Here is a 21452-nt window from a genome sequence, read left to right as displayed (position 1 = left end):
CCTCCCATTGTTTGCTGGGGGCCGGGGCTGTGGCAGCCCCTGCAACCTCCTGCCTGGGCACCCACCTGAGCCATGTGCTCGTCCCGAGCTGGTCTGAGGTCAGCAGGGCCCGGCCCCTCCCTCTCTGGCCGTGGGTGCTGTGATGAGAAAGGCATTGTCGGGCCACATAACAGTGGAGCCACATCTGTTCCTGAGACCGCCCGGGCTCTTCAGGGTGCACCCTGAGGGAGCCGGCGGCAGGTCCCACCTGGTGCTGATGTGTGCACCTTACTGAGGGGTGGCGGTCGGGTGCCTCTGACGGCCTGAGGGACTGGTGGCAGGCCCTGCGCGGAGTGGCTGTAGGGCCGAGTGTGCGGCCCCCACTCTCCAGGCACTGGGTCAGAACACGCTGCCCCAGAGTGGGGACTGGGCAGGCAGGCCAGGCAGCCAGCCACCCTGCATGCATGCTTCCTGAGCCCCAGTGGGGAAACCTGCAGGAGGGAGACTAGAGGGCGAGAAGCCAATGAACTCCACCTGCCATGATGCCAGGCTGACGGCCTCCTTCCAAGGCCGCCTGCATGGACAGCAGCCCAGGTTAGTGAGCCCTGGAATCCCCACTTCGTGGTGGTTGCTGACCTTCATGTCACCAGGGAGGAGGCCTCTGTGCTGCAGGGTCTCATATTCCCTACGAGAACCTGGAGCTAGCGCTGGGGTGACCTGAGCAAAAGGCTGCCACACCATGCCCAGCTTCCATTCGCCAGCCAACAGGTGGGGTGGCTGCCACCAAGTGGCAGAGATCACGTGCCTCTCCTGCTCCTGGGTCCCTGAGCGGCAGCCAGCACCTCTGTGTGCTCAGCAGTGGGCCTCTGGGGAGCGTGAGTACATGAGCGAATAGCACAGGAGTCAGGAGATGTCCAGCCGGAACCAGCGCAGCCACAGGAACAGGGAAGGGAGTCAGGGCACCCGGCCATGCTCTGGGAGACACCCTTCCTTGTTACCTCTCTCTGACTCCCACTGCCACCAGCTCCTCTGTGTCCAAGTTTCTGTGGCAGGGCAAGGGCTAGGCAGCCTTGCACCCATCCTCGGTGGTCCCCGCCCCTCCTCTGTAGCCCAGGGCTGGTCACAGTCCTCCACCCAGGGTGGAATGGCAGGTGCCCCAGCCCTCTGAATAGAGAGGTGAAATGGGGACATCAAAGTCCTCAGGGCTAGTGCTGGCTGCCATTTGTGTAACTGCTTGCCCTGAATGGGGCAGGGCGTTCATTATCTAGGACTCAGTGCCCAGCCCCACTGTCCCCTGTCCATCCTTACCCTGCTGCTGGCACCTCCCCTGGGTGACTGTGGGAGTGGATGGTTCCGAGTTGTGAGAAAATGGTATCAAATGCAGGGTGTATGTGTGAATGTGACTGTACTGTGTGTTTGCACGCTCATGTATCTGTGTGTATGCCTGTGTGTGTGTCTGTATGTATCTGTTTGTGTGTGTGTTGTGTGTGTGCATGTGTATCTGTGTCTATGCCAGTGTGTGTGTCCTGTGTGTATACCTGTGTGTGAGTGTGTGCACGCGCGTGCACGTGCATGTGCATGTGTACTGGCAGGAAGAGCCTCTGGCCCCAGCAGGGAACCCTGGACCTGTCTGGCCTGGCAAACAGGATGAGTGGGCTCAGCTGCCAGTGTCAGGTGGGAAAGCAGGGGGCCCAGGTAGGGCCCTGCAGCTCAGGCCACCCCCAAAGAGGCATCCTTAGCGTCACTCCTCCAAAGTGAGCAGGACTGTGGAGTCTCACACTCTGCTGTGAGAACATTCTAGGTGCTCCCCACTGCTCATCTCAGCTGTCCTGGGGTGCAGGGGTCACAGACTTCCTACCAACAGTGATTTTGTTCTCTTTGTACCCCTGCCTCGCCCCCTTGTTCTCCTGCAGTTTTACTCTGAAAACATTGGAAATCTTATCTGGGCCGGAGATCCCGGTGACCTGAACAGCATCAATTTCCCATCATGTCTGAAGGGTGCTCTTGGGGAGGACTTAGACAATGCTCCTGCCTCACTCCACTGCACCCCAGTAGGACTAGGGCTGGGCTGGGGGTTAGGGCTTGGAACTCAGGGTTTTTTTAAAAAAAACAGCGAAGCTAGGACTGAATTCCAGCCTGCCTCCTGGGACCCACTCAACCCAGCTCCCTGGGCGGGCGGGCCACACAGCTGTGCAGCAATAGCACGGAAGCAGCCCTGAGGCCCTGGAAACCAAAACGAGGCACTATATGTGGCCCCACTGGTCCTAGATGCCTGTCTGTGCTCCAATAGCTTCCTCCATAAAGCAAGATTTTAAATGATTATTTTGCTGACTCCGTTAAGTTTAGCCAGAAGAACTAATAATTGTTGCTATTTATGGGACACCTACAGGTGTTTACTGTACCACCCACTTGATCCTCTGGAAGCCCCTCTGATGGGAGAGAGTAAGACCCCTTAGAGGGCACGCAGTGCTCAGTGGCTGGCTTGACGTCCTTCCATTCGTCTGCTCTGAGCCCCTTCCTTCCCTTCTCTGCCTGCCTCTCCCAGGGCACCCCTTCTGGGCTCTCTGAGGGTGGCTGCCGAAACCATCCCTTCAGTTCTGGGCTCTCCTGCTGCTGGCTGCGTGCTCTCCCAGAAAAGCCTCTGGCCCCTGTGACCCCCTTGAAAACTGCTTCTGCCCCACTTTCTGATACATACTGGGGAGGAGAGGGTAAGTAATCTACTCCACTTGTGTCTTGTTTTTATTTTGCAAATAAAAATGAAAATTGGTTTCATGGGAGAAGGCAGCTGCCTTAGGAAAAAATGACATCTGGCTTAGAATCTCTTAAAACAACATGTAGGGGTCGCTGGGGACTTCTAGATATGCCTCAAAGGGGATCTGCTTCCTTTTCCTTAAGCCGGGGTTTTTAAAAAGTCATTTACAGCAAATGGCTCTGGTAGAAGCTGCCATGAGCCTCCCCATTGGGCCCACTGAGTTTTTTGGGTCATCTTCTGTGAGCAGAAACCCCTCACAGCAGACTACCAGGAACCTCAAGGACTGCCCAGTTGGCAGGGAGGGGCCTGGATACCACCGCACCTTGGGGGCTGCTACGGGGCCAGGGTCCTTGTAGCCAAACTGCCTTTCTTTGTAAGGGGCATGTGATCTCCCTGATCTTTCCCATACATTCTCTATGCTCTCACGGGACAATTTCTCTGCTTGTTTCCAGAATGCTTTGGAAGTACAGATGGCCCCCCTTTGCCCATGCTTAATAAAACACCATGTCCTGCTCTGCCAGCTGGGCGTGCCCAGTGGGTCTGGCGCATGGGATGGGGGCAGTGGAAGTCAACTCAGACAGGGAACTATTTATGGAGGTGTGGCCTGGTTAAGGGACGAACACGGGGTAGTGAGGCCCTGGGACCAGCAGGGTGCTTTGGGTGGGGTAGGGCCTGGGCTGTGGAACACAAGCTGACCCTTGTTCTGCTCCCCTTTCTCCCAGCAGAGCCTACCCTACAGCTGGAGGGCCAGGGCCCTGGCGGGTGGGGTCTGCAAGGTCACACCTGAGCAGAGAATTGATCAGAGCTGCAGACAGAGAACAATTCGCCCAATGGGGTGACTGTTAAGTGATGGTTCCTTTGTCTTTACCAACATTTACTTGAATTCCATGAACCAAGGCACTGTGCTTGGGGATTGGATACCTGCCCTCCTGACCCTGTGCCACCGAGTAGCAGGTATGTCCATAAAAGTGTCTCTCTGGACATCGGAACAAGGGCTGCTGTCCTGCAGGTGACACTGGGAGCTGAAGCATGAAGAGTCTCCTACGGTTCGTGATCCCTGGACTTTGCCTTCCCTGCCAGCTGCCTGCTGGAGACGTGCTGGGCTTAGCCTTAGAGAAAAATACATGCATTTCCTAGTCACACACTGATGAGGGGGCACAGCCAGGGACACACAGTCACAGGGCAAGGAGAATGTGTGTTCATTGTAACACACAGTGGAAACCCACACACGCAATGAGAAACTCCCTAGTGCAAGGTTGGTGTACACCAGTGCTGGCCATGTTACCACACTGTGAGCATCTGCTTAGTTTCAAAAGCCCTTAGCTCACCTACTGCAGAAGCACGTTTTGCAAAAAGCCCGTGTTCTACCAGGGCTCAGAAGTGTGTTCCCCCTCAGCTATGACCGCTGCCCATGCCTGAGAGGACACTTCCATTTAGCACCTCCAGACCCCTTCTCCTCTCTGCCTGAAAGGAGCTGGTGGCCACTGGGTGCATAGGGGAGGTCCCACTGAACCTGAGAGGCCAGCAGGGCAGCATATCCAGGACATTTGCTATCAGCCTGGCTCTGACCATCCACTTTCTCAGCTTCTCTGACACAAGATTAAGGCAGGACAGCTGGTTGGGCTTCGAATCAGACAGACTTAGATGTGAATCCTGCCTTTACCACTTCACAGCTGTGGGATCCTGGGAATGTAAGCCTTCAGAGCCTCAGTCTCCTCACATATGAGACAGAAGCATGATATCTAACCTTACCGTCTGTTTAGGGGTTGAATAAGAACCTGTGCTTTAATGGTCTCACCCAGGGTTGGTGCATGGCATCTACGTGGTGAATATTAAGTCCTTTGCAGTTCCACCTCCATGAAGTGTCCAGGGGTTTTCTGTCTATCAGAGTTCATGACTCTGGCTTCTCACCAACCTGTCCAGGTGCCCTGGCAGAGTCTGATTTCACCCTATGTCCTTGGTGTTCACTCCTAGGACCAAACAATTGCGCTTCACTTAGCTTGCCTTGTCATCCACATGCCAGGCTGAGTCCTGAGTGGCGACTCCCAACCTCTGCCTTGGCCCTGTCTGTTCCAGGCCCTTCGGGGAGTCTGGTCTGTCCTGGAGCTTCTGCGTTGTCGGGCTCCCTTTGGCACCTGGTAAATGTGCTTTCCACCTGCTCCCAGTGGTCCCTCCCCAGTATCGGGAAGCCCCCCCAGGGGCAGGCCCTTGGAATCATGCTGTCATCCACAGAATCCAGTGTAAGACACATTTTTAAAATGCTAGGTGGCCCCCCATTGCTGGAGATCTCATCCGCGATGTCCCCAAGGCCACTACTGCACAGCTCCCCAGCTGTGATGGAAGGGACTCATGCTCCAGCACCTGCAGCAGCCCTGACCCTCCAAAGGCACAGCTCCCCAGCCACGGGCCCGAGAACCTGGGAGACAAGCCTCATCGGGCAATGACCCCACTCAGCACTGGATGAGGCAATCCCATTAGCCAACTCTGCACTTGGGACCTGCAACAGGTGACCCGTAGCTTAGTCCAGTTTAAATATTTCTGGCCATGTGCATCCAGAAAATGGTAGATGAAGCAGCTAGGTAAACAGATGTCAAAACCTTCAGTGAGAGATTGGCACTATTTTTCTCTTTCGGTGTTAAACCATCTACAGTATCTCTGCTCCTTTCTCTGTCTGATGAATGGTACCTTTTTTTAGACAGAATTTCATTTTCTATGTTCACATGGAGGAACAATGCCTCTCAGGATTTTAGCGCATACAAATCTCCACCGGAATGCAGGTTCTGCATTTGTAACGAGCCCCAGGTGATGCCAAAGCTGCTGGTCCATGGACCAGACTTTGAGAACCACAGGGTTACAAGGTGGTGGTGGGAGATGGTACAGGGGAAGTACCCCACTCGCCACTCTTGTCCTCACAGTTCAACCAGCCCTGAGCTTGTAGACTTCCTGACTACCTGTTTTGAAGTCTGAATGGTCCTTTATGGGGTGGGGCTCTCTGAGCTGGCACCCGGGCATTCTGTGCTGGGCTAAACTGGTGTTACATGACTCCAGACTCACAGTCTTGTTCCCTCCTTTCTCTGCCCTCAGCACTCTCTCCCTGGCCCTGCTGTGATGGGGTTAGCGCTGTCCTTAGCCAAATGACCCTGAGACCCCTGGAAATGAACTCAGGCTGCCCCTGGAAGAGGCGAGTCATGAGGCACCCCCCCAAGCCCCTTTCTTGGTAGGACTTCGTCCATTGCTGGTAACACAATTAACAAGTGACATAATGACCTGCCTCAAAGTTACTTGTTCTCCCGCCTACCCCTTCCCCCGCGTATGCAGACTGTGGAGGGGGTGAGGAGGCCTCAGGTCCTGATGAGTTACAGAGGCAGCCAGGGTGGAGGGGCAGGGCCAGCCGGCAGCACTGAGTCGGAAATGTCCAAGCCGGGGAATTCCACCATCAGGGGCCATACAGCTCCATTTGTTGCTGGGGGAGTGAAGGGGACAGGACAGAGTAATGAGGGCAGGGCACTTCAATGTCCCCAGCTCTCCCAGCAGTGAGGCAGGGGCTGTGGCACAGGTGACCTGTGTGGAGTAAGGGGCTGCCCCAGACGGGGCCTGCTGGTTGAGGGCAACAGGAACTCTGGTAGGGGTATTTTTAATATAAAATAAAAACGCAAGGACACAAACAGTTCTGCATTTGGTGGTTTCCTGCTTTACCACAGGTTTGACTGTGGGGAAGGGAAGTAGGGGCTTCTCCTGTGTCACTGGGCTTGGGCACAGGCCCTGAGGGCAGGTACTCTGTGCACTGGGGTGGCACCCTTCACAGGCAGGGTGCACAGCAGGCCTGCTGCCCCCTCCTCCCCAGGGTAGCTGCAGTAGCCTGTCTGCTTGGTTGGTGCCCATTTCTTACCAGACTTAACAGACAGGGCTGACGAGAGAGAGAAACTACGAGAGAGAGAGTGGCTAGTCTGTCCCGAGGCATGCAGGGGACTTGGCAGGGCTTCCCCACAGGCATCTGTGCACAGGGACAGCTGTGAGGTCCCAGGGCAGGCCTGAGAGTGCAGCAGGCCAGGGGCTGAGCCCGCCCCATGGTGGAGGCGGGAGGGAAGAACCCGAGGGTCCTCTCGAACAGTCTCCTGAGTGGCTGCCTTTCTCTTGCACATAAGCTCAGGCTGCCCCCGACTCTCTGCCAAAACCTGAGGCTGGGGGAGTCCCTGGGACACACCCCACCCCAGGGGTGGCCCTGGCAATGACCTTCACTCCCACCCTATGGCTCATCTTCCTTTTCCTTTAGAAAGCTCATTCATCAGACAAGCAAATGGAAACCCCTTGATAGAATTTTTTCATCCTCAGTCCCCCTCCCAACTTAATGGAAACCAATACAACTCCCCGTTCCCCAAACCCATCCAAAATAGAATTTAAAATTAAGATGAGTCTTTTAACAACATGAACCAATGACTTGATTCCATTTTGTAAATGCTAAACACCAGCCAAATCACCCCAAATTCAAGAGCATTAGCCTGATTTTAAGACCCAGGAAGGATGCAGCCTGCCCTCCCCATGTCTGGGTTGGCGGCCCGTGTCATCCATCAGACATCCCTGGGGTTGGCAGGAGACTCAAGGCAGATGGATGGTAGGGCGCTCTGCAGGCAGCATCTCGATGCCAGCAGCCCTGCTTCTCAGAAAAGCTGTCCACCTGCCAGGCACTCGCCAGGGAGCAGAGTGGGCTGGGAACCCGGGTGGCTCATCAGAACGCTACAAGTGACAGACCCCAGGAGAAGATGGTCAAGGGCATATATTTCTCGTGATAGAGACACTTTGAGTACTTTGTGTTTCCTTCCCAATTTGCCCCATGAAAGCAGGTGCTTCTTAAGTATTAGCCGACTAGCCAAAGAAACCACATTCATCATACCCCTCAACAAAATTACCGTCTCACAATGATCCAGCTAAGGAAATCCGTTAGCAAGTATTTACGGCTGAGCACTGAGACATCTAGGACCATGGAGAAGGCAGGTGCTCTGCTTGCTCTCTCCTCTGGAAGTCTTCCATCCTGCATCGTCAGACTGCTTCAAGCTCTGTAACTAAGGCTTATACACTCAGTCCCCCTTGCCCTTTCTCGGGCGTGATGCATGTGTGAAAAGTGATGTGGACATGGTAGCAGATGAATCAGTGGTGCAGGGTCAAATGCATCTACACACACACATACAGGTATATAGAAAGAATAAAACATTTTAATTCTCTTTTTACATGGCCATGGGCTTTCTTCAGTCAGGCAAACCCCCAGTGGGCCCTCTCTCTTGTGGCTATGAGGTGACGGTGTGGTGACATGCCCCAGTAAAGGTCATCCCAGTGAGTCAGTACAAGTTAGAATTAAAATTCTGCACTGACAGCCATGGGTATGTGGCAATAAGTCACTGACTCTTTAATCGACTCAACCTCAGCTCAAGACCCCAATCATGCACCTTACCCCTATTCTGGATAGTTTTATAAAACTTTATATGTATGTGTATATATATATATATATATATATATATATATATGTATATATACAGAGCACAGTAAATGTGCTTATGATGCACTCTAACATAGAGCATGGAACACCACCATGGAGCGCAACCCCAGCCATCTCCATGGTGGGAAAAGTGCAAAGATTAAACATATGCACACAGTGTGACTGCAGAAAGGTACAGAGCGCCACACTCTGGTACTTCCATGCAATCCATCCAATACCGAGGACATGTCTTCTTTGTCCCACTGGTGGGAGAAGCAGTAACAGAAACAATGTTATTTTCTACGGGTAGAAGATGTCAGGTACTCTGGTATGGAGAGAGAGATTATTATTCCAGATTATCTAGAAATGACTGCCAAAGGTCAGCCTGACTCGGGACCCCAGGCGGAACTTTGCTCTAAAGAGGGCGAGGACTACTGCAGCCCCTCTCAGACACACAGGTTCTCACACTCATGCTTCCACACGCCCCGGGAAAAGTGCACTTCTGAGAGTTGATACAAAAATAGATTGGCATGCTCTTTTGACACAGTGAGGGTATCTTTTAAAAACTTTCCCCCAACTTCGGCAAATTTTCTTCTCCACTCTGTCCTAGAACTTCACACTCTATGAGTTGTAATAAACAGGTCTGGAGAGAAGGCCCTGGGCCAGCTGGCAGGGTCTGTGTGCCCAGGAGGAAGGCTGGGGTGGGGACCGCTAACAAGTCTTGTGCATGGATGGCTGGCAGGGCCTCTGCTGTCCTCTGCATGGGTCTCCCATTCCCTTGCCATGTGTGAAACAGCTCACAGCTCCTCTCGGCTGGCCAGACCGAAGGCTCCCTGTAAAGCTTCTGGTATGGCTTCTACACAAAAACATGTTGAAAGAAAAAAGTTTGGTGTGTTGAGTTGTGTTTGCTTTTCCAGTAGGAAGGGCTTCTCTGCTGAGCCCAGAGGAAGCAGACCCTAGGAGGCTCTCCTAGGGGGTCTGTGCTGGGCACTCTGGACCAGGCGTCTGTAATGGGGCATGACTTCATGCTCTGGCAGATGAAGGGCAAATTCCAAGGCCACCAACACAGGGAATTCAAAGGCAATCAGTTCTCGTCTGTTCAGCCGGAACTTCTCTTCCAGTTTCTGCAACAGAATTGAAGAAAACCAAAAGCAGTTGAGCTCTGAAATCGAAATCCTAGGTTTTCTGCCTGTGTAACCTCTCTAGCTGTCAGCGAGTGAGTGCGGAGAACCCCGTTATGGGGGAGGCTGTGGGGGCAGAAAGGGAGGCATTAGCTGTGCTCCCTGCTCAGTCCTGGTAGGGCAGGAACCAACCCCACAGTCTGCAGGGAGCCTGACATACATCCCATGACTTCATTTAATCTCTCAGTGATCTTACAAGGTCAATGTTATCTTTATCTGCATTTCACATGTGAGAAAACAGGGTTGAATAATTTGTCCAAGATGACATAGGCAGTAAATTGCTGAGATTCAAACTCAACTGGGCCCCAAAGTCTACATGTTACAATGGGGTTATTCAGGCTTAGAGGTTAAGATGAAAAATATGGCAACTTATTGACAACAATAACCACGGGGTAAGTTCGGGATTGAGTGAGCTGATCAGATGTAGTCTGGTCCTTTCATTTTACTTCCGAGGACCCAGGTCCCGGCAAGGACACCCACTTGCAGAGCAACAGCTTGTGTGTGTCTAAATGGGCCGAGTACACAGCGCTGGGCTCTGCGCAGAAGGTCGCCTCTCCTGCTCTGTGTGCCCCCAGCTGCAGGGTCTGCTGGCACAGAAATGAAGAAAAATCAGAGTAAGAGTGGGTATGGAAGGCCATGTTCTGCTGTGGCTTAAGCTAAGCTTTTTGGCTTAAAAAAAAAAAAGACAGCTGCTGACCACTGCATTCAGATGATGACTCAGATGGGTCTCTCATTAGGGGAACTGCTACTGCAAATGGACAGCCTCCATGCCCTACGGCCACTGAAATTCTTCAAACTAGCAGCCCTAACCCTGCTTGCCCGGCCAGCCTGCCTGTTCCTTCTTGTGGAAACTACCCCCAAAACATTACTCTATAAACTGCATGGCTACTATCAGCTTTTGCTGTATTACTCAACTATGATTAAATGTCCACATCACACTTCTAAAGATTTATTATTTCTGCTAGTTTCTATGCAAACCCATTAATTTCAGCTCACATTTGGTATCTGAAGATCCCCTCTGTGTTTCTAAAAGTATTTACTATGCAAGATTAATGATTTTGTATCATTTCTTAAAAAAATCAGTAAAGCACTGATCAGTAAAGAATTGACCAAAAAGCACTTCCTTCCATTGATAGATGAATGGATAAAATGTAGTATATACATCCAGTGCAACACTACTCAGCCTTAAAAAAGGAAATTCTGACATGTGTTACAATATGGATGAACCTTAAGGAAACAATGCTAAGTGGCATAAGCCAGTCACAAAAAGGCAAATACTGTATGACACACTTCTATGAGGCACGTCAGCTTTGGAGAGAGAGAAAGTAAAATGGTGGTTTTCAGGGGCTGGTGGGAGAGAGGGATGGGGTGGTACTGTTTCATGGGGATAGTTTAAAGTTTTGCAAGATGAAAGAATTCTGGAGATGGATGGTGGTGATTGAAAAGCAATATTAATGTACTTAATGCCACTGACCCGGACATTTGAAAATAATTAAAATGGTAAATGAAAAAACAGAACACCCTTCTTCTGTGGGGAATACCTACATTAGTTCCCTTTCTGCTTTTTTCCTTCTGCCATGGAAGACAGCTGCACAGCTAGACGTACGGGGCATTGTATTAACTGAGTCTTTTGTTCTCTGCATTCTTTGTGCTTTGACATTTGGGATCTTGCTGACCTTGGAGGGACTGCCCCTTCTAGGGTTAGCCTATCCCTGGAGAGAGTGGACAACTTGACCTTGATTACACTCATCCCAGCAAAGCAGCCACCCCAGTGGCCACGCCTACTACCCCCAAGTCAGCTCTCACTCTTGGAGCCACTATCTTCCTGCCCCAATCACCAGGTCCAGACACCAGCCAAGTGGGGACAGCCTCCATGCCCTACAGCCTCTGAAATTCTTCAAACTAGCGGTCCTCAGCCTGCCTGCCCTGCCTTCCTGTTCCTTCCTGTGGAAACTACCCCAAAGCTCCTGCCCACAGTTCCTCCTCCCTCTGCCTCATGACCAACCCACATGCCCCCCATGGTGTGATGTGCCCCCCGCTGTGGACGGAATGTGTCCCCCGTCCCCAACTTCCTCTGTTGATGTCCTATCCTCCAATGGGATGGCATCAGGAGGTGAGGACTTTGGGAAGAGATTAGGTTTAGAGGAGCTGATGAAGATGGAGCCTCATGATGTGATTAGTGCCCTTAAAGAAGAGATCAGAGGGCCTGCCTGCTCTCTGTCCCTGCCACATGAGGACAGCGAGAAGGTGGCCATCCATAAGCCAGGAAGAGGGCTCTTGCGAAGGACCGAAGCTGCTGGCACCTTGATCTTGGACTTACCAGAACAGTGAGAAATGAATGCCTGCTGTTTAAGCCACTCAGTCTATGGTATCTTGTTACAGCAGCCCGAGAGAAGACACCGCTCCTCTTGGGAACCAACTAAGAAACCATCTTTTCAATGGCATTTGACTCCTGATCTGCCAGCTTTACTGAACCTCAAATTTTCTATGAATACACAATAGTTTAAAACTGGCATTCACTTTTCTGTACAAGATCAGCGTTTCCTTGCTTCAATGGTGCTCTCCTTTGAAATAAAGGAGATTCCACTCAATCAAAGCCTTACCTTCCCCAGTGAGGAGGCAACCTAGGCTGCAGGAGGCTACGGTCTGCTGAGCCAATGTGTGTTAGGGATGCGCTTCAGGTCACAATGTCCACAAGACTCCTTGCTGTGCCAGCAGCTTCTATGGCTCTGAGAATAATCTCACCTCCCCCATGGTGTCTGAACACACCCAATACTGGGGATCGCTGGTGTTGTCAAAGTGGACCATCCCCATTCCAGGACACCCTGAGGTGTGGGCCCTGATGCCTGCTGCAGGAGAGACGACCTCAAGCCCTTGTTTCTTAGTGGGTACTAATGACCACAATTCTCCGGGGCAGGGCCACCAAAGGGTGCTTCTGAGGGACAAAGGCTGGACTGGAGCTTCTGCTCCCCCTGCCATCAGGACTCAGGCCACTTACATCAATTAAATGCTTAACCTCATGTTTTTTGAGGTCACTTCCAATTTTGGCTGCTAACAGCACGCATGCTCCAGCACAAAGCTTCCGGTTCTGTTTGTTCAGCTTTCCCTTGAGGGCAAGCTTCTCAAAGTAGACGAAGGCCATGGCCACCGTGGGCTCCTCAAAGCCACAGTCCTCCAGAGCAAGCTTCCGCATCTCTCGTTTCAGACTAGAGAAAGACAGGAAGGAGGGAAGAGCCTTATTAGAACATGGAGTTTTGGGGGACCCCAAGTGAAAATATGATTCCATCTGGAAAGCGTTCCCAGGAGGATGTGGTGGGGTGAGACTACATCCCTGGGAATTAAAAAGTTTCATTACGTGTGGCAATGGCCTTAAGTCACTGGGGCTTCTGACTCTGCTCTCTTGTCATGTTATATAGACCATGTGGATGTGGGGCACAGAGGACCACACTGGACCCGACTGGATGCCTGAGGGTCTCTCTGGAAACTAGGCATAAAGCTGTCCAAAGAGAGGGGTAAACTATGGTTATTCCAGAGATCAGTTATGGAAATAAATTAAATACTTGTTATGAGTTATGCTGAACATCAGTTATGTGCACTAATAATGGCAGAAGAGGGGTGGGGAGTAGAGCACAACAGTCAGTGCTGCCCAGAAAATGCGCAAAATGTGAACTCTTAATTTTTTTCACTTTTCTGGCTTAGAACATGCCAGAATCAAATCAGTATTGGGATACATACATGTGTAAATCCCGGCACATTTTCCAACATAGCATTGGTGTATAATCAACCTCCACTACTAAACACACACACACTCACATACGTACGCACATGCACACACAAACATGCACACACAAACATGCACACAATGAAATTCTGCTGTCCTGATACACAGATACCACAACACAAGTCAGTTCCTCTCCAGCCCAGCAGGGCAGGCCCTCTTGATTATTTGGCTGGCAGATGTGAGTCACCACAAAGCCGATCCAATCAGCTGTGGGGGAAATATGGGCCTGATTTTGCTTTGGCTGTTTTGCTGACTACTTAAAGATAGGGCTTGTCTGTCACCTCTGGGAGGACATCTGTGGGAAGAGTTATCTCAAACCTACAATACCAACTATTTTCTGTTGGTCCACATTTGAGAAGGCCGGGAACCCAATGTGTGCTAGCTTCTCTGAGTTTTCCACAAGAAAAATCTTCCTGAAGTGGTGAGCTGCAGAGAGCATGAAATTCTTTCACTAAAGGAACTTCTCCCAAAATCCATGTCAACTCATGTCAAGAGCTCTGCCTTCTGTCCTGCTTCCCTTGGACGGGCCTCTTCTTGCTGAATGTGCCTATGTCTCACTTCCCCAGAACAACAGGAAGAACCATCATATAGAGTGTTAGCTTATTTAGAGAAGAGTTTGAGGGAAAGTTCAAGAGGGTGTCAGTCCTCACGTACCTCCGTATTTTGCTGAGTGTTAACTTAATGTGAGGAAACTTCTCCTTGAAGGTCTCATTCATGTCCTTCTTGAGATCTGAGGGCTTCACGTAGTCAATGACTGTGGTCTGAAACAGATTGTGCAACAGGGGTCACTCCTTAAAATAAAGGTCATGGGTAATAATGTTGGCCAACGTCCAACTTCTAACACCACCAAGCGATGGAGAAAACCAGATAAAGGCCACAACAAGGGCTACACTCAATCCAAGGGACTGAGTGGGGCAGTGGCCTCTAGAGATGGATGGAGAACAAATCCTCGGTAATAGTAGGAACAGATGGCATTGAGAAACACCAGGCTTTAGACCATTTACCATTTTATGGCCATCTTGCCCAAAGCAGTTTACAGATTCAATGCAATCCCTTTCAAAACAACAATGACATTTTTCAATGAACTAAAGCAAATAATTCTAAAATTCATATGGAACCACAAAATACCCTGAATAGCCAAAGCAATCTTGAGAAAAAACAAAGCTGAGGGTATCACACTCCTGACTTCAAACTATACTACAAAGCTACAGTAATCAAAATGGTATGGCACTAGCACAAGAACAGACCCCTAGATCAATGGAAAAGAATTAAGGGCCCAGCAATAAACCCATTCATATATGGTCAATTAACATATGATAAAGGAGCCATTAATATACAGTGGGGAAAGGACAATCTCTTCAACAACTGGTGTTGGAAAAACTGGACAGCTACATGCAAGAGAATAAAATTGTATTACTGTCTAACTCCATACAAAAAAGTAAAGTTGAATGGATTAAAGACTTAAACATAAAATATGAAACTATAAAACTCTTAGAAGAAAACATAGGCAAAAATCTTTTGAACATAAGCATGAGTAATATTTTTCTGGATATGTCTCCCCAGGCAAGGGAAACAGAAGCAAAAATGAACAAGTAAGACTATATCAAACTAAAAAGCTTCTGCAGAGCAAAGGAAACCATCAGTAGAACAAAAAGACAACCTACACTATGGGAGAACATGTCCATAAATGATTTATCCGTTAAGGGGTTAACATTCAAAATACAGAAAGAACTCATATACCTCAACACCAAAAAAACAAATAACCCAATTAAAAAATGGGCAGAGGACCTGAACAGACACTTCTCCAAAGAAGAAATTCAGATGGCCAAAAGGCACATGAAAAGATGCTCCCCATCACTAATCATCAGTGAAACGCAAATTAAAACCACAAAGAGGTTATCACCTTACACCTGTCAGAATGGCCACTATCCAAAAGAAAATAAGCAACAGTGTTGGCGAGGATGCAGAGAAAAGGGAACCCTCCTACACTGTTGGGAAGAATGTAAACTGGTGCAGCCACTGTGAAAAGCAGTATGGAGGCTCCTCAGAAACTAAAAATAGAAATACCATATGACCCAGTAACTATACTTCTAGGAACTTACCTGAAGAAAACAAGATCCCTGACTCAAAAAGACATATGCACCCCTATGCTTACTGCAGCATTATTTACAATAGCCAAGTTACAGAAGCAACCTAAGTGTCGATCAATAGGTGAATGGACAAAGATGCGGTACATATCTACAAAAGAATATTATTCAGTCATAAAAAAGAAATCCTGCTTGTGAAGACATGGATGGACCTAGAGGGTTTTATGCTCAGTGAAATAAGCCAGGTGGAGAAGACAAATACCATATGATTTCACTTATATGTGGAATCTAAAAACAAAACAAAACAAAAAAATGAACAAAACAGCAGTAGACTCAGACACTGAGAAGTGACTGGTGGTTACCATGGGGGAGGGTTTGGAGTGGGTGGGTGAAATAGGTAAAGGGGATAAAGAGGCACAAAATCTCAATCATAATATAAATAAGTCATGAGGATGAAAGTACAGCATAGAGAATATAGTCAATAATTCGGTAACCTTGTCTATGTTGACAGTAACTACACTAGTTGGGGAGAGGATTTAATAAGGTAGATAACTGCCAAATCACTGTTGTATACTTGAAACCAATATAATATTGTTGTTAACTATACTTCAATAAAAAAAATCAAAGTAAAAAATAACTTACCATTTTCACCATTTTTAAGTGTTATAGTTTAGTGGCAATAAGCACATTCATTGACGTGCAACCATTGACACTATCTCTAGAATTTTTATCATTTTGCAAACCTAAAATTCTGCATGCATTAGACAAAAACTTCTCATCCCTTCCCCCCAGCTCTTCTTGGCGACCACCATTCTTTCTCTCTGAATTTGACTTTTCTAGGTACCCATATAAGTGGAATCACAAAGTATTTGTCTTTTTGTGATGGGCTTATTTCACTTAGCATATGTCCTCAAGGTTCAACTATATTGTAACATGGCCCAGAATTCCCTTCTTTGTAGGGCTGAGTAACATCCCACTGTGTGTATATAATGTTAGCCCTATTAACAGTCCCTTACACCTTGAGTTTCCTTTTCCTCTCCGTCCCCCTTTCTCATGCCATCCCTTTTTAAAGCCTGCTCCTTAGAGCCCTTTCTGAGCACAGTGTCTTCCTGCTCCTCCTAAACAGTCTGGCTGGATCTCGCCAGGTCAGTCTCATCCCGCCTCAGGAATTCACTGTCCAAGGGCTGTGACCTCTGATGCCTCTGCTGGCTAACTATGGGAACACCTTTGATAGGCAAAGCCAGAGAAAGAAGAAACTACCGATTTTGATGAGAAGGCCCATTCCTATGGAGGGCTGCTGCCAGCCTCTTAGGCAACTGCCGGACCTTTGCATAAGATACATCAAAGGTTTCCTCAACAGTTCTTAACAGAAGTTAGTAGCTTTCTGTGAACACCTCCATTGAGGAGATACTTGGTTGGACATGGTTTTAGAGTAGGCACATGGAATGCCTCTGGTGCCAGTTGATAACAAAGAGCTGGCAAACAGCTACCACGTCCAAATTCACACTGGTGTCAACAGCACCTTCTTTGCAGCTCTGTTGAATAAAGGCAAGCTGGAGCAGTATTAGTGCAGACAATTCCACCAAAACTTGTTCAGAGTGCTCAAACTCTGGGTGGAAGTGGACTACATAGGTGCAATAACACCACATCTTCCTTGGAGCCATGGTCTCTCCAGCCCAATCAGGAAGGTTCTCCCTCAGCTGGCCCAGTACATGCACATTCTGGTAGCTTCCAGGTGTACCTGTCACGTGCTGGTGAGGAGCAGAGAAGTGTCAGGGCAGCCAGGCAGCACCAGTGTGCAGGCAGTGAGAGGGAATGCATGGGATTTTATGGAGGCCACATATTGCCAAGGTCCAGGAGAGTGGACACCTCCCCTGTGGCAGCCCTCCAAGACAGGTTCATCGTCACAAACAAATGTCTCCTCTTGGTTGAATAGGATATGAGTTTTTGTTTAGGAAACAGGCAGAATGGGGAACCACCTCTATCATGCCCATTCTTCTGTTTCCTAAATATGCAGCACCCGCTCTTCTACCTCAGTCCAGGCATCCTGAACTCCCTTCATGTTCTCCCCCTGTGGGGGAAGTCATGAGGTCTGCAATGACGTGAGCAGGCTCAGAGTCTCTGGCCTCTGTTGGGGGCCAAAGCCCTGTGAGCCCCAAGCAAGGACATCGGGGGTGGAGTGGGGAGAATCTCCTGTGGACCCCTCCCTACAGCAACCATCACAGTTCTGCTTTTTTCCATCCTACACTTAGATACACACACCGCTGCTCTTGAATGAAGGCTCCCACTGCCAAAGAGGATGCATTTGCTGACATGTTCCAGCCACCTCACCTTGCACGTAAAGAAACAGGCTCAGAGATGTAGAGACACTTCCCCTGCTGAAGCAGGGCTAGTGCTGGGATCTCAGTCTCCAGCTTGCTACGGGCCCTGCCTTCCTGCTTTTCTGTCCTCCGGCCAAAAAGAGCAGTGGAGAGTAGCTGGAAAGGCCAGCAGGGAGGAAAGGTCTGGGTGGAGGCTGGCAGCTTTGCCCCCAGCAAGTAGGCAACTCAGAGAAAGCCATTTACCTCCCCCCTTCCTCTTTTCTGAAATGAGGTAGGAGAGCTGATGAGGCTGCTTCATAGGTTTATCTTGAAGATCAGAGAGAACAAAATGCACCTAAAGGACCTGGAGAAGTTTAAGAGCATAAAAGGCGGAGATGGCAGCAACTGGGCTCTGCCACAGTCCTGCTCCCGTGTCCGAGAGGGGGCCCTGTACCTGCACTGTGACCTCGCCCAGGTGGTTTCTGCACAAATCAGATTCTCCTTGCCTGGCCAACACCCATCCATGGTTCAGCATGTAATGTCATTTCTGCAGGATCACCTTCCCTAAGCCCCTGGTTATTAGGTTGCTCTCCCAGTGATTCATCTTCATACCCTGTAGTTGGAATATCTAACTCCCTTGCAGGACACCTGACTATACTTCCTGGCTCTTTTTCAGCTAGGATTCCAAATACAGTTCCAGTCTTCCTCTCTGATGCACTTACTGGTGCAAGAAGGCAGAAATGAAGCAAAGGCTGCACTTGTTTCTGCTGTCAAGCAGTTGTGGCAGGAGTCCTAGAGTCCTGGACAGCCCTCTGCAGGTGCAGACCACAGTGGGGCACACGGATCTGGAGCGGGCAGCCGCTAAACCTCCCTATCAGCAACGAGGGCCCTACTCACGGATGAGGCAGCAGCCCCTGCAGGGTGGCTCTGGGACCATTTCTGAAATCCCAACTTAGGCTGTTTTATCAGCCTCCCCAGTGTTCTATAAGCTGTTGAGTACCCTGTAATAAATCCCTTTCTTCCTAAACTAGCTCGAGTGGATGCTGTTCTTCATAATTGAACTGTAACCAGTGCACACACTCCATTCATTGATAGGTGCTCACCACTATCATGACAAAACCTCACTGGGGAGTGTGGGGTAGTGCAGAGCTTCTCATTCCCCTAATGGCACCCATGTCATCAGTTCCCTGGGGCACCAAGTTCTGCCCCAGGGCCCTCAAACATCACTTCCTGACCAGTCCTAGCTTCAGAATGCTCCTGTGTGCTCAGCTGGCAGCCCTGGGGTTGGGCAAGGAGGACTCGGGCCTACCCCAGGCCCAGGTCTTACAGGAGAGACTCTTGTTTTTCAGAGCAACTCTGCCCTAGTTCTTGGGGTGTAGAGCTGAGGCCTACTTTTCCTGACAGCAGGAGTGTTCGTGCTGTTTATTTCAGCTGGACCCTGGAGCTGGGGTTAGAGGGAAGGCCAGTGAGCTGATGCTGTGAGACCCCTGGCCCAGCATGCAGTCCCTGGAGAGGACAGGGCATGGCAGCTGCAGGGATGGCCAAACCCTAGGTGACAGAATTCCTCCACATCCCAACTCTGTGATCCTTCTGTGTGGAGTTTGCAGCTGCAAAGCCATGTCTTTGCCACTGCTCCCAGCACGGAGCAGAAGCCCTGCCAGCAGCCCAGTCATCCATTTACCCATTTATGTGGCTGTTACTGGGCTACTCTGTGGGTCTTTGCTAGAGGAGAAATAGTACATTCCAGGCTGGTGGTTGTCTGCAAACTTCCATCTTTGCTTCCTGACATACTCTCCCCCATTTCCTGACCCGGTCTGAGTCACACATTCTTTCTGGCCTGAGAAAGAATGAATTAAACTGGGGCCAATGCTTCGTTGCAGCTCCTCTACCCCCTGAAACAGGCTGAGGTTCTTTCCGGGTCTGGGTCACAGGGAGTGAGCACTGTTTTTAATGCTGCCAACTGCCAGGCGGCGGGATTTGCCAGACGGAGAGCTCCTCGTGGCCCCTGGAGGTGACCGGCTGGTCTGATCTGCATGACAGATGGGCAGCTCCTGCCCTGTGGCACCTGCAGTTTTGCAGGGGGCCCATTCTGCTTTTGGGGTGTGAGGGTGTGGGAATGTGTCTCCTCCAGCTGTCTGGCTGCAGGGAAGCAGTGTGTGCACAGCTGCCTAAAGGCGAAGGGAGCTGCCTATAGGTGGAGAGGAGGTCGGCTAGAAGGAGGAGACCTGTGCAGAAGAGACACACTGCAGAATGGAGGTCTGCCCAGCCCGTCCTGCTGGAGGCGGGACGCAGTGGCAGGGAGGCCCAGCGTGGGGCTCACACCCACAGATCCCTTCTGAGATTACAGAAAAGATGGTAAGACCACAACTTGGTTATCTAACAGGAAGTGTCTGCCACATCTATGGCAGACACTCAGACATTCTTTGTTTTTTTAAAAAACAAACAAAGGTCTGACTCATCATGAGAGGATATGGGACCCTCCAAAGAACTGAACTTGGGCCCAATCCTGGCCCACGGCACCAGACACCATGCTGTGAAGTGACAGCCTCTCAGGATGGGCTTGGGTGCAAAGGGAGAGGAAGAGGCAGGCAAGGGGGGAACAGGCAGCAGGGGTGTGTGTGGGGGGTATCCCACAGCACCCAGGAACAATGCCAGAGATCAATGAGGGGCTCAGAGCTGAGAGGTCTGACTCGAAAATTAACAATGTGAAAGGTACTTCCCCACTTGGTGCCTGGCAAGTCACTCCCCTCCCCATTCTCCAGCCCTCCACAAACCCCTGCTGAACAGCAGCTCTGAACAGATGTGAGCTTGCTGTAGCCTCTGCCACAGTTCCCCTCTGGGCAGGAAGAGCCCCTGGGGGGTTAGGAACATTTCCAAGGTGCCAGGTTCCAGCCCCAGGGCTACCTGGAACCCAGGAGAAAGCACCGAGACCTGGGGGCAGGCACACAGCTTCCCTGAAAGGAGGGAGGCACTGCCCTGCGCAGCTCCGCCCAGCACCCACAGCTACTGTACAGCCCTGGCTCACCTAGTGCGACTGCACTTGGCCTCACCCAGCACTCCAAGCTCAGCAGGGTGCTGGAAAGCAGATGTTGTGCACTAAGGTAATTAAAGCCCTTGACTAAATCTAACCATGAAAAGATGGGCATTTCAGGACTATGTATTTAATCCTTTTGCCCAAGAGGACAGTAACTATGGGACAAGGAGCTATGGCATGAGTGGACAGTCCATGCAGCCTGGGGCTGCATTTGTTGCTCTTTCTCCACAGCAGATTCCAAGTGCCTAACCTTGGATTTGTTCTCCCTCTCTTCTCCTGAGGGAAGCAGCTCTTGTTTCCCTCACTGAAATGAAATCTTTGCAAATTGAGGGAAGGAAACAGGCAAAGCTGCCTTTGCTTCCAGTTCATATAACCACATGGACTCCCCAGGTAGGGCAAAACATGTTCACAGTTCCAGATATTTATCAGATGTTTATCTGGTACTGCAGAAGTTTCTGGAGTAGTGTCTCCACCCACTTGAGAGGACCTGAGTTCACACCCACCTACCTAGTATCTGGATGCACTTTTACACACACACTTCTTGAATGATGGTCTCAGAGTGTGAGATGATGAACTGTGAGTGTGTGGAAGGAATGTCATGATAAAAACCACAAAATGATTATCAAAAATCTGGGACAAAGACATAGAAAGGGAGCAGTTGCTACAACATCTTGGGTAAAGTGTAAAGCTCATATTTCATTTTGTTTTATCTTTACTAGAAAAATATTTTTTAAAAACCCCACATATGGATGCGTGCTGCAACATAGATAAACTCTGCAAACATACTGTTAAAAGAAGCCAGACATGAAAGACAACGTAGTGTATGATTCTGTTTTCATGAAATGTCCAGAAAAGGCAAACCTACAGA

General features: G+C 50.0%; 1 protein-coding gene across 4 annotated transcripts in view; it reads right to left on the bottom strand.

Annotated features, from left to right (window-relative positions):
* Window positions 1–7919: 7919 nt before the first annotated feature.
* CABLES1 (Cdk5 and Abl enzyme substrate 1) overlaps window positions 7920–21452 on the bottom strand; it is a 109867-nt gene continuing 96334 nt past the window's right edge. For all 4 annotated transcript variants that reach the window (XM_037017740.2, XM_037017734.2, XM_037017728.2 and 1 more), the window contains 3 exons: window positions 13818–13924; window positions 12381–12588; window positions 7920–9325 (listed from right to left, as the gene is read on the bottom strand). In XM_037017740.2, coding sequence (XP_036873635.1) covers window positions 9158–9325; window positions 12381–12588; window positions 13818–13924 — 483 coding nt within the window. In that variant the 3' untranslated portion in view covers window positions 7920–9157. The remainder of the gene's footprint in view (window positions 9326–12380; window positions 12589–13817; window positions 13925–21452) is intronic.

The sequence above is a fragment of the Manis javanica genome, chromosome 9 (genome assembly GCF_040802235.1).
Source record: "Manis javanica isolate MJ-LG chromosome 9, MJ_LKY, whole genome shotgun sequence".
In the NCBI taxonomy this organism is placed as follows: Eukaryota; Metazoa; Chordata; class Mammalia; order Pholidota; family Manidae; genus Manis; species Manis javanica.
The sequence above is the reverse complement of the archived record's forward strand: the minus strand, read 5'-3'. Positions and strand labels throughout refer to the sequence as shown.